The sequence below is a fragment of the Leuresthes tenuis genome, unplaced genomic scaffold (assembly GCF_036924035.1).
Source record: "Leuresthes tenuis unplaced genomic scaffold, fLeuTen1.0.hap1 SCAF_12, whole genome shotgun sequence".
In the NCBI taxonomy this organism is placed as follows: Eukaryota; Metazoa; Chordata; class Actinopteri; order Atheriniformes; family Atherinopsidae; genus Leuresthes; species Leuresthes tenuis.
Genome location: NW_027325366.1, coordinates 32,674,546 through 32,691,245, shown reverse-complemented (window position 1 = coordinate 32,691,245; position 16,700 = coordinate 32,674,546). Strand labels below are relative to the sequence as shown.

General features: G+C 43.6%; 1 protein-coding gene across 1 annotated transcript in view; it reads right to left on the bottom strand.

The window, feature by feature from the left end:
• The window catches only part of itgb5 (integrin, beta 5), a 53,949-nt gene that overhangs the window by 17,999 nt on the left and 19,250 nt on the right, over positions 1 to 16,700 (bottom strand). Inside the window, exons 10-11 of the mRNA XM_072397536.1 lie at positions 16,031 to 16,205; positions 11,067 to 11,321 (exon numbers count right to left, since the gene is read on the bottom strand). Of these exons, the coding sequence (XP_072253637.1) occupies positions 11,067 to 11,321; positions 16,031 to 16,205 (430 nt within the window). The remainder of the gene's footprint in view (positions 1 to 11,066; positions 11,322 to 16,030; positions 16,206 to 16,700) is intronic.

The following is a 16,700-nucleotide window of genomic DNA, read 5'->3' as shown; positions in this document are numbered from 1 at the left end:
AGAGCTGGAGGCTTGAACTGGTGGGAGAAGTGAAACACTCGCTGTGTGGGAACACAGAAGTTTCTGTGGGAAACTGATGTGACAACCTGCAGCCTTGTTTACCACCAAACAGTGGCGTCAGCACGCTGTGACGGACACCGCTGAGCTTTAAGTAATCAGCACTTATGTCAACATAATCAGGGCCAAAAAACATATTTGTCTACAAACATTCCTCCTCCTGATACAGATAACAGGACTATAGAACAGCAGATATTAGCTTTCTAGCTAACATCCAGCTGTGTTAACATCTGTTAGCTTCTCTCCTCCTGTCTCTGCTTTCATAAACTGTTTTAATGCAGCTGAAATCCTAATAAAGCCTCTTATTTCCTGTTTTATTGTCCGTTGTCAGACAACACAGTGACTCCGAATAACAGCTGTTAACACGACAGCTTAACCAGCAGCCTCTGATGTCAAAGATACAACACGTCTGATATAATGAGCTGTTTTTTTTTTATTGTGGTTGGACTTTGATGCGACTCAAAATATTAGTTCACATTAGCTTCCTCCTGTTCTCTGCTAGCTTCCCCCTGTTCTCTGCTAGCCTCCCTCTGTTCTCTGCTAGCTTCCCTCTGTTCTCTGCTAGCTTCCCTCTGTTCTCTGCTAGCTTCCCTCTGTTCTCTGCTAGCTTCCCTCTGTTCTCTGCTAGCTTCCCTCTGTTCTCTGCTAGCTTCCCTCTGTTCTCTGCTAGCTTCCCCCTGTTCTCTGCTAGCCTCCCTCTGTTCTCTGCTAGCTTCCCTCTGTTCTCTGCTAGCTTCCCTCTGTTCTCTGCTAGCTTCCCTCTGTTCTCTGCTAGCTTCCCTCTGTTCTCTGCTAGCTTCCCTCTGTTCTCTGCTAGCTTCCCTCTGTTCTCTGCTAGCTTCCCTCTGTTCTCTGCTAGCTTCCCCCTGTTCTCTGCTAGCTTCCCCCTGTTCTCTGCTAGCTTCCCTCTGTTCTCTGCTAGCTTCCCTCTGTTCTCTGCTAGCTTCCCTCTGTTCTCTGCTAGCTTCCCCCTGTTCTCTGCTAGCCTCCTCCTGTTCTCTGCTAGCTTCCCTCTGTTCTCTGCTAGCTTCCTTCTCAGCTAACAATCCGACTGATTTCCATTAAAATGCTAACATGAAATGTTCCCTTGTGTTAGTTCCGCTCAGTGGACTCTATGTGTGAACTGGCTGCTTTCTGCTGAGATGCTGTAGCATTGACGTTGTGCTATCGTGCTAAGCTAACTGGCTTTTACAATGGATACCCTCTTCTGTATTTTCTCTTTTCTTTACTCTGAAATGCTACCAAACTTTAGAAGTTTTTCCTTTCTCTCTCCAATTTTGCTCCTCATTGTTTCCTCATTCAAACCAAGTTGCTACAAACACAGCATCATGGATGTATTCATAGATCCTGCAACGGCGGCGCCATATTGGGTTGGGGTTGTATGAACCATAACGCCTTTCAAACCGCAATCGTCATAAAACAAGTCAAGCTAGCGGCAGCAAGCAGCAACATTTACCTTTCCAGCCACTGAGCTAACCGACTGACATGTTGTGAATGTGACTGTATGTAGCTAACAAGCTAACATTTCTTACAGTCTTTCCAAATGGCAGCATCTACGTTTACGTTTGTACGCACATTGTTTTTAAGTTCCAGATTGAGAACCAAGCTAACCTGGCAAATATTATTAGATAAGTAAGATTTTCTGGTCATATCACTCATCCCTAACTGTTGAAAACGTAAAAACTAGCTTATTTTGTGTCATAATGTACAAAATCTTTTCCGATTAATCAATAGAATGCTTGTTTACCTAAATAATCACTGGCTGCAGCTCCAGCTGATTTATTTCAAATTAAATCTGAAACACGAGGTGTCTAAGCTGACGGTTTAAGAGAAGCTCTGAGAAAAGTTAATCGGTTAAATCCAACACCAGATTAAGGCGATTTTCAGACCTGAATGACGTGTTCCCCTTTAAAAAGGTCTCTGTGTGTTTCTGTGGGGGTAAAACAGCTATAAATGTGGGTTGTTAAAATGTGCATGCAGAGCGAAGCACAGTCCATCAATAATAAACCTCAGATATCTCCCAGACACAACTTCCTGTCCGGTCTGGTTGTCTCTGCGGGTCAGAAACAGCAGAACCGCGTGGCGTCAGCAGCAGGATTTTTATGTGAATAACAAACTTAACAGACAACAGTCATTTGCAGCCATGAAAATAGTGTTTACTTCTAGATTCGGTTGGTGTCTGAATCACAGCGTGCCTCAACCTCCTCTGACATGACTCAGCGAGCTGAAGACAAAAGCAGGAGTTTCATAACTCTGCAGACGCCGGCCATTTGTCAAACACTGACGTGTGCTGTGTAAGCATTTCACACTCCAAACAGCAGAAAATCTGAATTATCTCTTTATTTGTATCTAAATTAACACACTGAAGCTCAAAATGGATGCACCTTGAGTTGGGTGCAAGGAAGTTAATCTGCTTCCAAACACAAAAAACTCTTTCCTTTGCTGCTAAGCTTCTGTTCCTTTGACATCTTTGACCTTTGGGTTTTCATCTGTTAAATCTGGGATAATTAGGCAGAGATCTTTGGTCTCCATCAGTGCTCTTTGGGTAGATCTGTGCTGCTCTTTGCTGGATTTAGGAACAAAACAAACTCCATTAGAGTTACAGAGACTGCAGGAGCTGGATGAATGGAAACTGGTTGGTCGAAACATTTCCAAACAGCATTCTTTGTATTTTTCTTTGGATCTCAATGTTCAATGTAATGTAAAAAGCAACGACAACATAAACAACATAACGGGCTCTTTAAAGGGCAGCTGCAGTCTTTTCTTCACCATTAATTCCCAGCAGAGTTTTAACCTCTCAGAAGCTCCTCTAAAACAATCAATTATTCTAAAACCTGATCAGTGAAAACAGTCTCCAGGAATCTGATTGTTCCCGATTGGTCATTATCTGAAACTTTGACCGATGATGTGGTTCTGTTGGCTTCTTCAAGCCGTGACCTTCAGTTCACAGCTGAGTGTGAAGCAGCCGGGATGAAGGTCAGCTCCTCCAGATCTGAGGCCGTGGTTCTGAACCTCCGGGTCGGGATGAGTCTCTGCCTCAGCTGGAGCAGTTTCAGCTTCTCTGGACCTGGTTCTCAGTGATGGTGAGTTGGATCAGAGATGGACAGACGGATCGGGGCTTCGTCAGCAGTAATGAGGGCGCTGCTCCGGTCCGTTTGGTGAAGAGGGAGCTGAGCCGGAAGGAGAAGCTTTCAGGTTCCTGCTCCATCTTTGTTCCAACCCTCACCTGAGCTCACAGATCTGGGTTCTGACCTAAAGAAGGAGGTCGTGGATACAAGCGGCTGAAATGAGTTTCCTTCAGAGGGGGGCGGGGCTCAGGCTTAGAGATAAGGGGAGGAGCGCCAACATCTGGGGGGAGGAGCTCCACCATCCGGGGGAGGAGCTACACCATCCGGTGGGAGGAGCTTCACGTCTGGGGGGAGGAGAGCCAACATCCGGGGGGAGCAGCTTCACCATTTGGGGGAGGGACTCCATCATAAAGGGGGGAGCTCCAACATCAAGTGGGAGGAGCTCCAACATCAAGTGGGAGGAGCTCCACCATCCGGGGGGAGGAGCTCGGAGTAGAGCCGCTGCTCCTCCACATAGAAAGGAGTCAGTTAAAGTGGTTCCTTTGGTTAGGATACCTCCTGTGAGGCGCCCCGGGTCAGAACCAGAACTAAATGGAGGGATTATATATCCCATCTGGCTCCCAGGAGGAGCTGGAGAGGGATGTCTGGGTTTCCCTGCTGGACCTGTTGCCTCTGCACCCCGACCTCAGATAAGAGGAAGGTGATGGATGGATCCTTCGTTTATTCCCTCTTTGTTAAGAGTTCAGTCTTCATGAATAAATAAATCAGTGAGAAAGAGAACTAAAGAAAAGGGAATCAGAATCTGCCTCTTTAGGCTCATTTTTTCCTTTGTTAACATCTGTCAGTATCTATAAACCGAGTCTTCTTCCCTGCTGAGTTGAGGAAAACCAGAGGAGCTAAACCCTCCACATGCTGCTGATATCTGCAGGTGATGGACTGTTATTTCTCAGCTGTTAAATGACAGCAGGGCATAAAAAGAAAGCAGCTGCAGAGGTTAGAGGATGTTCATTCAGCTCTGAAGAATGACTCTGGAGGCCTTTTATGAACCCATCCCATAAAACCTCACATTGGTGACTCCGAGTAAACAGAACTACTCCATCTTCAGCGGGAAACCAGCCTTTAGGTGGATTTAATGCGAGTCTGAGTGAAAAAAACGCACAAAATCCTCCCTCAGCTCGTCTCTTTTCTTTGAGACTTGACTGAACTCGACTGTCGGAGACAAAGAAACAGATTAATTAGCGGATTAATTAACTCAATCGGAAACTTGTAGGAGTTTCTTGGCAGTCGTGATTGATAAGAAGTGCGAGTCTCACTCAATCTGGCTGATCTCTCAATAAATGTAGTTAATATTTTAAATTAATAGCTCTTGGGACACAAGTGGAAGCTCAGGAAATGCTTCTTTAAAGGAGAACACCGTGTCTGTTTAGAGAATCAAGTGTTGCATCTGCTTTTTCCACTTTACGGGGCGATGTGGGAATTGAACACATGAAGCCAGAAGAGGAAGAATTTCCTTGACAATAAGCAGCTGTTTTCTGGGCCTCATTGTAAAGTCCAGTGGGCTGGAGGCAGCATAAAGAGTCCCCAGAGGTTACTGGCTCAACACCTGGATTTAAACCTTCAGCTCAACAGCTGACTGTACCTCTCAGAGAGGCATAAAAAGGCTCACAGCTGTTTTCTCGATGCTGGACGCACGCTGTGCCTCAACAGAGTGTCAAAGCATGACCCCGATGAGAAAATAAAGCTCCTGAATACAGCTCAATAATCAAGCCGACTCCAGGAACTGGAAGCTTTTCTTTTTCCGCTGATTTCTGTGGCTCGTCTCTGCTCTAAAGCAGCTGAGCAGCTGAGCAGGTGAGCTTGAGGACGTCTGCAGGTGGAAGTGATGAACATCCTGAATCTATAGCCGTCATCGCTGATGTTTCATCTGTTCACTCTGAGTCAGTGGCAAAAAAACGGTTTTCTGAGGTCAGATTCAGATGTAGGAGACATCTTGGTTAAAAACACCTGCTGGTTTAAGCACAGCGGCTCTCTGTCTTATCACAGCTGCCTGTTAACGGTTTGTTTGCAGCGGCTGAGACTTTGTAAGTGCTCAACTTTGACCTTTTGATGAGGTCAGCAGCAACTCACCTGCCTCTATATATAGATAATTACTCTATTGATCCCAGAGGGAAACAGTTCAGCAGTTAGCTGTAAGTTAGCAGTTAGCTGTAAGTTAGCAGTTAGCTGTAAGTTAGCAGTTAGCTGTAAGTTAGCAGTTAGCTGTAAGTTAGCAGCAGATGCTAGCAAAGAATGCTTTCTCATCAACAGTGATGAACCAAGCTGGAGATGTGCACAGCGTAACTCGTAGTAATGCATGTGAACCGTTAATTATTGCGTTTAAACATTTTGGATATATTAACCTCATTAAACAGTCGTACTCTGAGACCTACATCTGTATCAGAAACATGCCGATAATGTAACGCTAACACACCGAGAGTGAGGAGAGGACCGGTGTTGTGTTGGAAACACACCTTAAACACAGCTGCAGGTTGTCTGAGTTACAGAACGGAACCGTTCAGCTAGAAAGCTTCAGCTAACAAAGTAATGTGGGAACAATAATGTTCATCTTTCAGGAAGGAACAGCAGTAACTCCTTAGAAGTTGGTGTACGTCATCTTCATTAGCTAAGCTGTTAGCGTTAGCTTCAGCTAACAAAGTAATGTGGGAACAATAATGTTCATCTTTCAGAAAGGAACAGCAATAACTCCTTAGAAGTTGGTGTACGTCATCTTCATTAGCTAAGCTGTTAGCGTTAGCTGCTGCTAAAGGAAGAAATAAATCAGTAAATAAACCATGAGGAGTTATTTCTCAGATGCTTCCATTTCCCTGCTCTGAAGTTCAGGCTCTGAGAGTTGGAACTGATCCTCTTTGTGGCTCAGTTCCTTCAGTCCAGCGTTGAACTGGACCAAGTTGTTAAAACAGTGGGATGAAAAGTGTTTGCTGCACATTCACAGTCTTTAGCTAACTCTGCTGGAACATTAGCCTCAGATATAGTTTATCCACTGGGCTCTTATATCCTCTGAGGCTGCTGCTGGATGGAAGATGCATGCTCCTCAGTGCAGCTGACAGCAGAACATTTCCACCAGAAGCTGGCTTCATCCGTCCAGCAGGGTGGATGTGAGTGGGCGGGGCTTAGCAGAGGAGGCGGAGACAACTTAAGGAGTGACTCATTTAGAGATGAAAATCAGAACGGCTCGTTAAATGAGGAACTTATAAACAAAGAGGAACTGAACTGACAACACTGCAAAATCATGAACTGTCCATTTTTACTGCTGTAAATGAAACTAAATATCAAACTGACCAATGCATCTGATGATCTTTGCTTTCATGAGTCTGTGACGGCTGCATTGCAGACACACAAACTGCTGCATGTTCACATCAGGGGACAGAAAACATTAATGCGAACACTCGATCAAACGCTTCACAGCCAACAGACCAGATATATGCTCCAAAAAACTGATGAAAACCAAAGGAACAAAGGAGGAACGAGAAGCTAGCTTGTTTTACTCAAATGTTCATGATTACAAGGACACGAAAATATGAGATACTTCTAAAAATAATAACAGTTCTTGGCTGAGGCTGCACATATTTTCTTAATCTGATGTCTTGGCAGAAGCGCCAACATCATTTCTGTCTCTTTGTGTCAAACTGAGCTGGTTTAAATCTCCTGTAAAAGAGCCTCAGCTACGCTCTGCACGAACATCAACAGACACACATGCTACCATTTACCCTAAAAGGAGACACGCACACGTGCGTGCGCACACATGCACTTGTAACAGTTTTATTTATGAGGTAAAGGAAGGTTTGTGTGAGTCTGGGAAGTAGAGACATGCTATTTCTGGCAACTGGAGTCCACTGAGCGCTTAGATCACCATTTAGGAGCAGCTGTGGAGGAGATGTGGGTCAGAGGGGCAGGAAGTCGAGATTTACTGAAGCCGTGTTACAAAAGGACAGGAAAGAAGAGACTCTGAGGTGCATCGTGGTGTCCACCTCGGAGAGTAAAAACACATCTGGTAAAGACACATCAGCAGCATGCATTATGAGGTAATCAGATTACAGTTGACCGCAGTACCTGCCTGCACCACCAGGCGGAGTCTCTTACGGTTCGGTGACACGAAGTTTGTTTGATAACAACGTTAAGAGTAAGAAAAGTCACTTTTGATTCTGCAAACTCAACCACAGCATCCGCAGAGTGGAAGTTACCAACATGAGGACATGTCGCTGATACCGAGGATAAGATTACAGGAACATTCAGAGACCGACAGTCGTCCAGAAGACGCCACCTGACCCGGCGTCCTCTGCCAGGCTCCAACCTGCCAGGCTCCGACCTGCCAGCTGGCGCCCACTCTCACTCTGTGAATGCATACTGCTTCATCCCTTTGCCAAAGTTGATTCTTTAAAAAAAGTTTTAGCGTCAATAATTATTGTTAAATCTCATATTTTTATTAGAATAAGACATTAAAACGTCTCACTTATATGCCTCATCCTAAGAAAAACAGAACTTTATGCAAAAGAAATGTTAAAGCTGGTCCAAACATTCGTAATGAGAGTCAAATAAAATCAAATCTGAGTATTTAAACCTATTTAAAAAAGTTTTACTATCAATAATTATTGTTAAATCTCATATTTTTGTTAGAATAAGACATTAATATTTGAGTATTTAAACCTTAAAGTAGGCAGAGTTCTTACTGAGACTGACGAAGTTAACCTGAATATGCTGAATGAATGAAAAGGGGAAGAAATGTTGGAGAAATCCAAATATCATGAGGCTCCTCCACAGCCTCACCAGGGTGAACAAATTCAGGCGATGATTTGAGCTTTAATCTGTTTGAAAATCTGCCGAAAGTGTTGAGAAATGAGACTAAAAACCGAAACTATTCTGTTAAAATAAAATAAAACGTTCCTAATAATCAACTTGAATCTCTTTCAGCTCATAAAAAGGCCTGAAAATAAACGATCTGATGACAAACTAACACTGACTGGAGCAGAATCTGGGCCACCGGGTACGATGCTGTGTCACTTTTATCACCAGCAGGAATCTCCACCGTTCAGCCTGAAAGATGAGTCGACCTGGGAGGTGATATCACAGCTGAGCATCTCAAACAAGTGTGAGTGGAGCGAACCAAGAGCAGAAAAGACTTCCTTTTTATCTAAAGTTTTATCAGCTCGACACGGAGCGAGAAAAAACCCGATGAGCATCACTTCTTCTGCTGCACGCCGACTCCTTTGTGCACCAAAACAACTCCAAGCAGAGACTGGCTGCCTCACTTCAGACGTGCACAAACGTGCACTTTGACAGCTCGAGCAAACATTGGAGTTCAGCTCCGACTCCACAAGCAGCCAAACTGGCTTTTAACAGCTTTACAGACGCCGTTACGCACAAATAAACCTGTTTTACGTGTTAAAAACACTCGGAGGTAGAATCCTCTCCGACTGTGAACAGATGACGTCTGTAATTACAAATAAAATACAGTTTCTATTCTTTAAAACACTTCTGTAGCAGAGGATCTCTGCATTTAACATAGACAGTACCGGCAGATAACTTTGGTCCTGCTGAGCAACAATCCGTCGGGGTTTGAGATGAACTTTCAGTTCCAAAGACTCTTTTCTTTATCCACTTTAGCTCATCATCCATAAGATTAGGCTACATCTCTTCTTGATTTCCTGACCCATAGAGCGGACCGTGAGGAGGAATTTTACAGGAATTAAAGCCTCTTTCTTGGTGGTTAGCATGTCCCCCCACAGCTGATTCTCCTCATGCATGTATGAGTACTCTGGCTTCCTCCCACCGCTCAGAAAACATGCAAGTTGGGTTAATTAGTGACTCTAAACTGACCCTGGAAGTGAGGCTGCTCCTCCACATAGAAAGGACTCACTGCAGGGATTATAGATCCCATCTGGGCCCATGGGAACCTGTTGGTTCTGACCTCAGATAAGAGGAAGATGATGACAATAATGATGAAAGTGAAGGATCTAAATTTTACTTCTTCAATCGAAAACAAACTTGTCGAGTTAATAACCGATTCCAGACCTCAGACATGAGTCAGATGAAGCGTTTCTGGCAGAAACATCAGCTCCAGAACCGCCGGACTTTCCCGGACCGACTAAATCCGAGCAGGACCAGTCCAGGTGGAACACACTTTACAGGAGATTCCTGCAAGCTGCGGAGCCTTAACAGCACTTCCTGTGAGATGCTTTTACAGCGTGGTTAACGCGGTGCGCTCCACATTAATTACATGAGGTGGGGGGGGCGGTTTGGCATCATTAGGAACTCATTATGGTTCCACACTGAGAGGAGGAGTGAGACAGGAGGTAGTGGACTGTTAACATTTAATGGATGATCAGTAGAAGCAAACAGTCATTCTGCTGCGGACGCCTCTGTTTGTGCTCAGAAACACAGGCCGGCTTTGTCTTCGGGGATTGTGCCAAAGCTGGCCCCACCGCCACAAAGCGCCCTCTGTGGTTTCACAGCACCAACCGGCCACCGTCCCTCCCCCTCCCTGCCAGGAGGTCTCACACCACCGTCTTGGACCCGATGTTCTGGGAACACAACAGACTCCGCCTGTTCGGTTCAGACACACCGAGCCAAACCGGCCTTTTCTCCCAGCTCTAAAGGCTCAGGCTGCATCGGTGGGACAGCCAATAAGAAGACAAGCAGCTCAACCTGGCATCCAATTACCGGAGCAGATCTATGCCTCGGTGTGGCAACATGGAGAAGATTAGGGGCCACGGTCCCACGGCCACTCTGCTCCCCTGAATATTTACCATCACAGCACGCCAGTCATAAATCTTTCCAAGACAAGTATGATACAACACTTCCTCTGAGGCAGAGCAACAACAAAGCTTCAGCTGAACTGAAGAAGTCGTTCAGCAGCTGCTCCTCACAGGGAACGAAGCCCCCGAAGGTGATGGTCCTCAGAGAAGCCGAGTCATCAGAGCACCAAAAGCAGGAGTTTAACCATTTCCTGCTCTGGTCAAATTGTCTTTATTGATACACTTAGAAAATTATTCCACCAGACGTCAGAAACAGAATTCACCAAAAGCACAGCTTCAAACCCTCAGAATAAAAACAGGACAATAAACAGATTCCCATGAAAGCACATTTAGCTCATTCAGATCAGACTGACTCAAGAAAAAACCCTAACCAGAACCAACCAACTCGAACTAACTAACTAACCAGAACCAACTAACAAGAACTAACCAACCATGACAAACTAACCAGATCTAACTACAATCATGACTAACCAGAACCAACTAACTCGAACTAACTAACAAGAACCAACCAACTCAAACTAACTAACCAGAACCAACCAACTTGAACTAACTAACTAAAATCAACTAACAAGAACTAACCAACAATGACAAACTAACCAGAACCAACTAACTCGAACTAGAACCAACTAACCAGAAATAACCAACAAGAACTAACTAACCATGACTAACAACAACCAACTATAACCATAGCTAACTGACCAGGATTAAGTCATTAGAACCAACTTTAACTACAACTAACTCAAACCAGAACTACTTATAACCAGGACTAACTCCAACCTAAATTAACTAACCAGAACTAACTAGAACAGTTTATAACCAAAACTAAGTGATTATGGTCTAACTAACTAGAACCAACTCTAACCAGCACTAAGTTCAGGTTACTTACCGACACCCTTTGGTAACCAGAAACAGAACCAGCAGTGCTGGGCCAGAACATTAAAGACTTTTTCAGGCTTCGTTTGGTTTTCAAAGTAAAGCCGGAGTAAATGTTTTAATGTGTTCAGTCGACTGTAAAAAGCTTTGGAAGAATCTCAGCTTTTTACAGCAGGTTCAACAACTTAAACGCAGCCGTAAAACCTCGGCAGCTCAACCTCATCCCAGCCCGCAGCATCAGAGGAGGCCGTCCTACCTGAGCAGAGGACGCCTTTGTGGCGGGCGCAGGAAAAGTCGTCGCACTCGCAGAAGCTGCCGTAGATCTTCCCGAACTCGGACTCGTAGCACAGACACTGGTTGCAGCTGCACTCGCCGCGGCCGCTGCAGAACTGCTTGCCTTCGGCCTCCCGGCAGGCGCTGACGTACATGCTGCTGGCCTCGCTCTCCTGGCACTCGCAGCGGGTGCCCAGGTAGCCCGGCTCACACTGACAGGTGCCGCAGTTGTACGTACCTGCAGGGCGAAAAGAGTTAAGGTCTACTGGCAGCTGTGTCCGGTTGATTTAAGTTGATAGCTTCAAACATTTATACAACTCAAATTTTAAAAAATAATGGTCAAGAAGGTGCCCTAAAGGCTGAGGCTCTCACTCATGGTTAGATTGTAGTATTTCAGTCCTTCTCTTTAGTTTCTGGTCAGTTTCTAGACTTTTACAGTGAAGCTGAGAGGAGAGAAGTCGGAAAATTCGACTTTAAAAGTAGTTGAAAGTATCATTTTGTTCTTAAAATCACAGTCATTACCGTAACAACAAACAGCACCACTGTCAAGAAGGCAAATCTGTGTCTGAACCCTGCACATGCACAGCCATAAAGGCCACAAAGCTGCGGTATCTCAGCTGCCGGGGCTGCTGGGGCGGTTTCAGTCCACAACAAACCGATTTCATCGATTCATTCCACTTTGTGGTTGAAGACGAGTTGTTTTAATAGGAAACTGGTTTTCTCCGTAACTCCCTCTGGGCTTCCGTAGTTCATACTGCTGGCTCACTGCCACCTGCAGGTAACCATCACTGTGGGCGTGTCCGTATGACCGAGGGGGAGGAGCTTACAGATTAAAGACCTGTTGGACATTTATACGGTGGAAAAGCCGGGTTTATCCACAGGATGAAACACTTTGGACCCAGCTATGTGCTGCCAGGCAGGAAGTTGGACACCTGCACAGGTGAAAAGGCTCATTTTACTCTGCTACAACAGACCTCTGGTCCAGCAGAACCAAGCAGCCGTAAATGAGTCTGACGAAGCATTTTATCAACAAGGACTCTGAGTTTGGGAGGAAAAATATCTGAGATTTTATCTTTAGGTCACAACAACCCAATAATAAAAAGGCTGGTGTACTTCAAAATGAGTCTGAGACACAGTTTTATGGTTCACAAACTTCCAAAGTCAGGTCCAAGAACACCGATTCAGGTGCTTAAAAGAAAGATGGTTTCTAATTGAATTCTTTGTGAAAGTGTTCAGATATAATCAGGCTTGAACAACGCAGCCATGAGTCGTTCTGTTGGTATTTTCACATTATGGGACTCCTGGAAAAACACTGAAAATGTCGATGATTCACCCTGCAGGCGGAGGCGGGAAAGACTTCCTGTCCAGCTTTGAGTTTCTCTAAAGCCGGTGAGTAATGATAAGTGGAGCCTGATCAGGCCACTGCAGCCGACCAATCAGAGCAGACTCTGCTTTCAGGCAGGGGGGGCAGCCTCCTTAAGATCAGGAAAACTAAACTCAACATTCAGGTAAAAAAAAACATGAATTCTCTAAAGCCAGAAGGATGAAATCTGAGAATGGAGGAGCAGGAAACCAGCTGCTCCCTCTTCAGTGTCCTGGAAGCTTTAAGTTGGCAGCAGATGGCTTTTTTAGCTCCTTCTTCAGGACTTCTAAATATGAGGGATTAAATGTGATGAAGCCACGTCTTCAGCCAGTCTTTCCCAAACAGCAACCTGCAGGATGCAGTGTAAAACCTCCCTTCATGTTGGCACCTGCAGGCTTGCTCCCTGCCAGGTGGCGGTGCTTTCTGGACCTGTTCTGAACACACCGCTGAACACACTGCTGCCAGCAGCAGGAAAGGATTTTATCCTGTCAAACAGGTGTTCCCACGTTTGAAAAACCCGTTTAAAGACGCTCCTTTAAGCAGGCACCGCCTGCTGCCTTCAGCGGTTACACTAAACAAAGGCCAAAAACAAGAATCCACCTTTAAATATTAATAATATTTGGGTTTAGAGTGTTTTTTCCCTCCAGAAAGGTCTTAAATTACACCTGCATAACCCTGACCTACTGAATGTGATCATATTAAGCTTTTATTAATCTCATATGAATGTATTTCAGGGGGAATATGAGCTGAAATAAGAGATTAGAATGTTTTTTCCCTCCAGAAAGGTCTTAAATTACACCTGCATAACCCTGACCTACTGAATGTGATTATATTAAGCTTTTATTAATCTCATATGAATGTATTTCAGGGGGAATATGAGCTGAAATAAGAGATTAGAGTGTTTTTTCCCTCCAGAAAGGTCTTAAATTACACCTGCATAACCCTGACCCATTGAATGTGATCATATTAAGCTTTTATTAATCTCATATGAATGTATTTCAGGGGGAATATGAGCTGAAATAAGAGATTAGAGTGTTTTTTCCCTCCAGAAAGGTCTTAAATTACACCTGCATAACCCTGACCCATTGAATGTGATGATATTAAGCTTTTATTAATCTCATATGAATGTATTTCAGGGGGAATATGAGCTGAAATAAGAGATTAGAGTGTTTTTTCCCTCCAGAAAGGTCTTAAATTACACCTGCATAACCCTGACCCATTGAATGTGATGATATTAAGCTTTTATTAATCTCATATGAATGCATTTCAGGGGGAATATGAGCTGAAATAAGAGATTAGAGTGTTTTTTCCCTCCAGAAAGGTCTTAAATTACACCTGCATAACCCTGACCCATTGAATGTGATCATATTAAGCTTTTATTAATCTCATATGAATGCATTTCAGGGGGAATATGAGCTGAAATAAGAGATTAGAGTGTTTTTTCCCTCCAGAAAGGTCTTCAATTACACCTGCATAACCCTGACCCATTGAATGTGATCATATTAAGCTTTTATTAATATAATATGAATGCATTTCAGGGGGAATATGAGCTGAAATAAGAGATTAGAGTGTTTTTTCCCTCCAGAAAGGTCTTCAATTACACCTGCATAACCCTGACCCATTGAATGTGATCATATTAAGCTTTTATTAATATAATATGAATGCATTTCAGGGGGAATATGAGCTGAAATAAGAGATTAGAGTGTTTTTTCCCTCCAGAAAGGTCTTAAATTACACCTGCATAACCCTGACCCATTGAATGTGATCATATTAAGCTTTTATTAATCTCATATGAATGTATTTCAGGGGGAATATGAGCTGAAATAAGAGATTAGAGTGTTTTTTCCCTCCAGAAAGGTCTTAAATTACACCTGCATAACCCTGACCTACTAAATGTGATCATATTAAGCTTTTATTAATCTCATATGAATGCATTTCAGGGGGAATATGAGCTGAAATAAGAGATTAGAGTGTTTTTTCCCTCCAGAAAGGTCTTAAATTACACCTGCATAACCCTGACCCATTGAATGTGATCATATTAAGCTTTTATTAATATAATATGAATGCATTTCAGGGGGAATATGAGCTGAAATAAGAGATTAGAGTGTTTTTTCCCTCCAGAAAGGTCTTAAATTACACCTGCATAACCCTGACCCATTGAATGTGATCATATTAAGCTTTTATTAATATAATATGAATGCATTTCAGGGGGAATATGAGCTGAAATAAGAGATTAGAGTGTTTTTTCCCTCCAGAAAGGTCTTAAATTACACCTGCATAACCCTGACCCATTGAATGTGATCATATTAAGCTTTTATTAATCTCATATGAATGTATTTCAGGGGGAATATGAGCTGAAATAAGAGATTAGAGTGTTTTTTCCCTCCAGAAAGGTCTTAAATTACACCTGCATAACCCTGACCCATTGAATGTGATCATATAAAAGCTTTTATTAATCTCATATGAATGCATTTCAGGGGGAATATGAGCTGAAATAAGAGATTAGAGTGTTTTTTCCCTCCAGAGAGGTCTTAAATTACACCTGCATAACCCTGACCTACTGAATGTGATCATATTAAGCTTTTATTAATCTCATATGAATGCATTTCAGGGGGAATATGAGCTGAAATAAGAGATTAGAGTGTTTTTTCCCTCCAGAAAGGTCTTAAATTACACCTGCATAACCCTGACCCATTGAATGTGATCATATTAAGCTTTTATTAATCTCATATGAATGTATTTCAGGGGGAATATGAGCTGAAATAAGAGATTAGAGTGTTTTTTCCCTCCAGAAAGGTCTTAAATTACACCTGCATAACCCTGACCTACTGAATGTGATCATATTAAGCTTTTATTAATCTCATATGAATGTATTTCAGGGGGAATATGAGCTGAAATAAGAGATTAGAGTGTTTTTTCCCTCCAGAAAGGTCTTAAATTACACCTGCATAACCCTGACCCATTGAATGTGATCATATTAAGCTTTTATTAATCTCATATGAATGTATTTCAGGGGGAATATGAGCTGAAATAAGAGATTAGAGTGTTTTTTCCCTCCAGAAAGGTCTTAAATTACACCTGCATAACCCTGACCCATTGAATGTGATCATATTAAGCTTTTATTAATATAATATGAATGCATTTCAGGGGGAATATGAGCTGAAATAAGAGATTAGAGTGTTTTTTCCCTCCAGAAAGGTCTTAAATTACACCTGCATAACCCTGACCCATTGAATGTGATCATATTAAGCTTTTATTAATCTCATATGAATGTATTTCAGGGGGAATATGAGCTGAAATAAGAGATTAGAGTGTTTTTTCCCTCCAGAAAGGTCTTAAATTACACCTGCATAACCCTGACCCATTGAATGTGATCATATTAAGCTTTTATTAATCTCGTATGAATGCATTTCAGGGGGAATATGAGCTGAAATAAGAGATTAGAGTGTTTTTTCCCTCCAGAAAGGTCTTAAATTACACCTGCATAACCCTGACCTACTAAATGTGATCATATTAAGCTTTTATTAATCTCATATGAATGTATTTCAGGGGGAATATGAGCTGAAATAAGAGATCTGAGGTACCGATGGAGCTACAGATGCTGCTGTTGGGCTTTGCATCCCGGCTGCAGCCGCAGTCGCACTGAAAGTCCACAGCAACCTCCAGGCGGTCCTTGAAGCCCACTGGCTTGATGGTGAAGCTCTGGTCGGTGCCACGGGGGGGGCAGCCCCTCGCCTCCACGCTCACGTTGAACGACACCTACAGAGGAAGAAACAAAGCTGTGAGTGGACTGAAAGAGGCGCTAATGGAGGAAGGAGAGCCACTTCCTGTTGTTGGTTCCAGACCAAGTGACACGAGCCCAGAGAGCATCAAACACTCTAAACCGCTTCCAGCCTCACGGGCCTGAACTGCACGTGACCCCGGCCTGCGTTGTTGTGTTTACTTCACTGGACTCTTCTCCCAGAGAGGAATTTACAGGCTGCTCAGAAACTGGGACACGGGACCAACACCCATTTGATTGCTCAGAGGAAGGAAGTCCTGACAAGAGAGGCCCAACCCGAGCATAAGCCGGCTCTCCTGGTATTCCTCTCATATTCACTCAACCAAACCAATCATCTTTAATGAGGTCCGTTTCATGCAGAGTTCAGGGCTTTCCCGCTTTCATGCTGCCTCCACTGAAGCCACGCTTCAGCGAGTCCTCAAAATGTCCGTTTTCAGCTAAGTCCTGCAGAACCATAGAGGTCCGAGTGACAC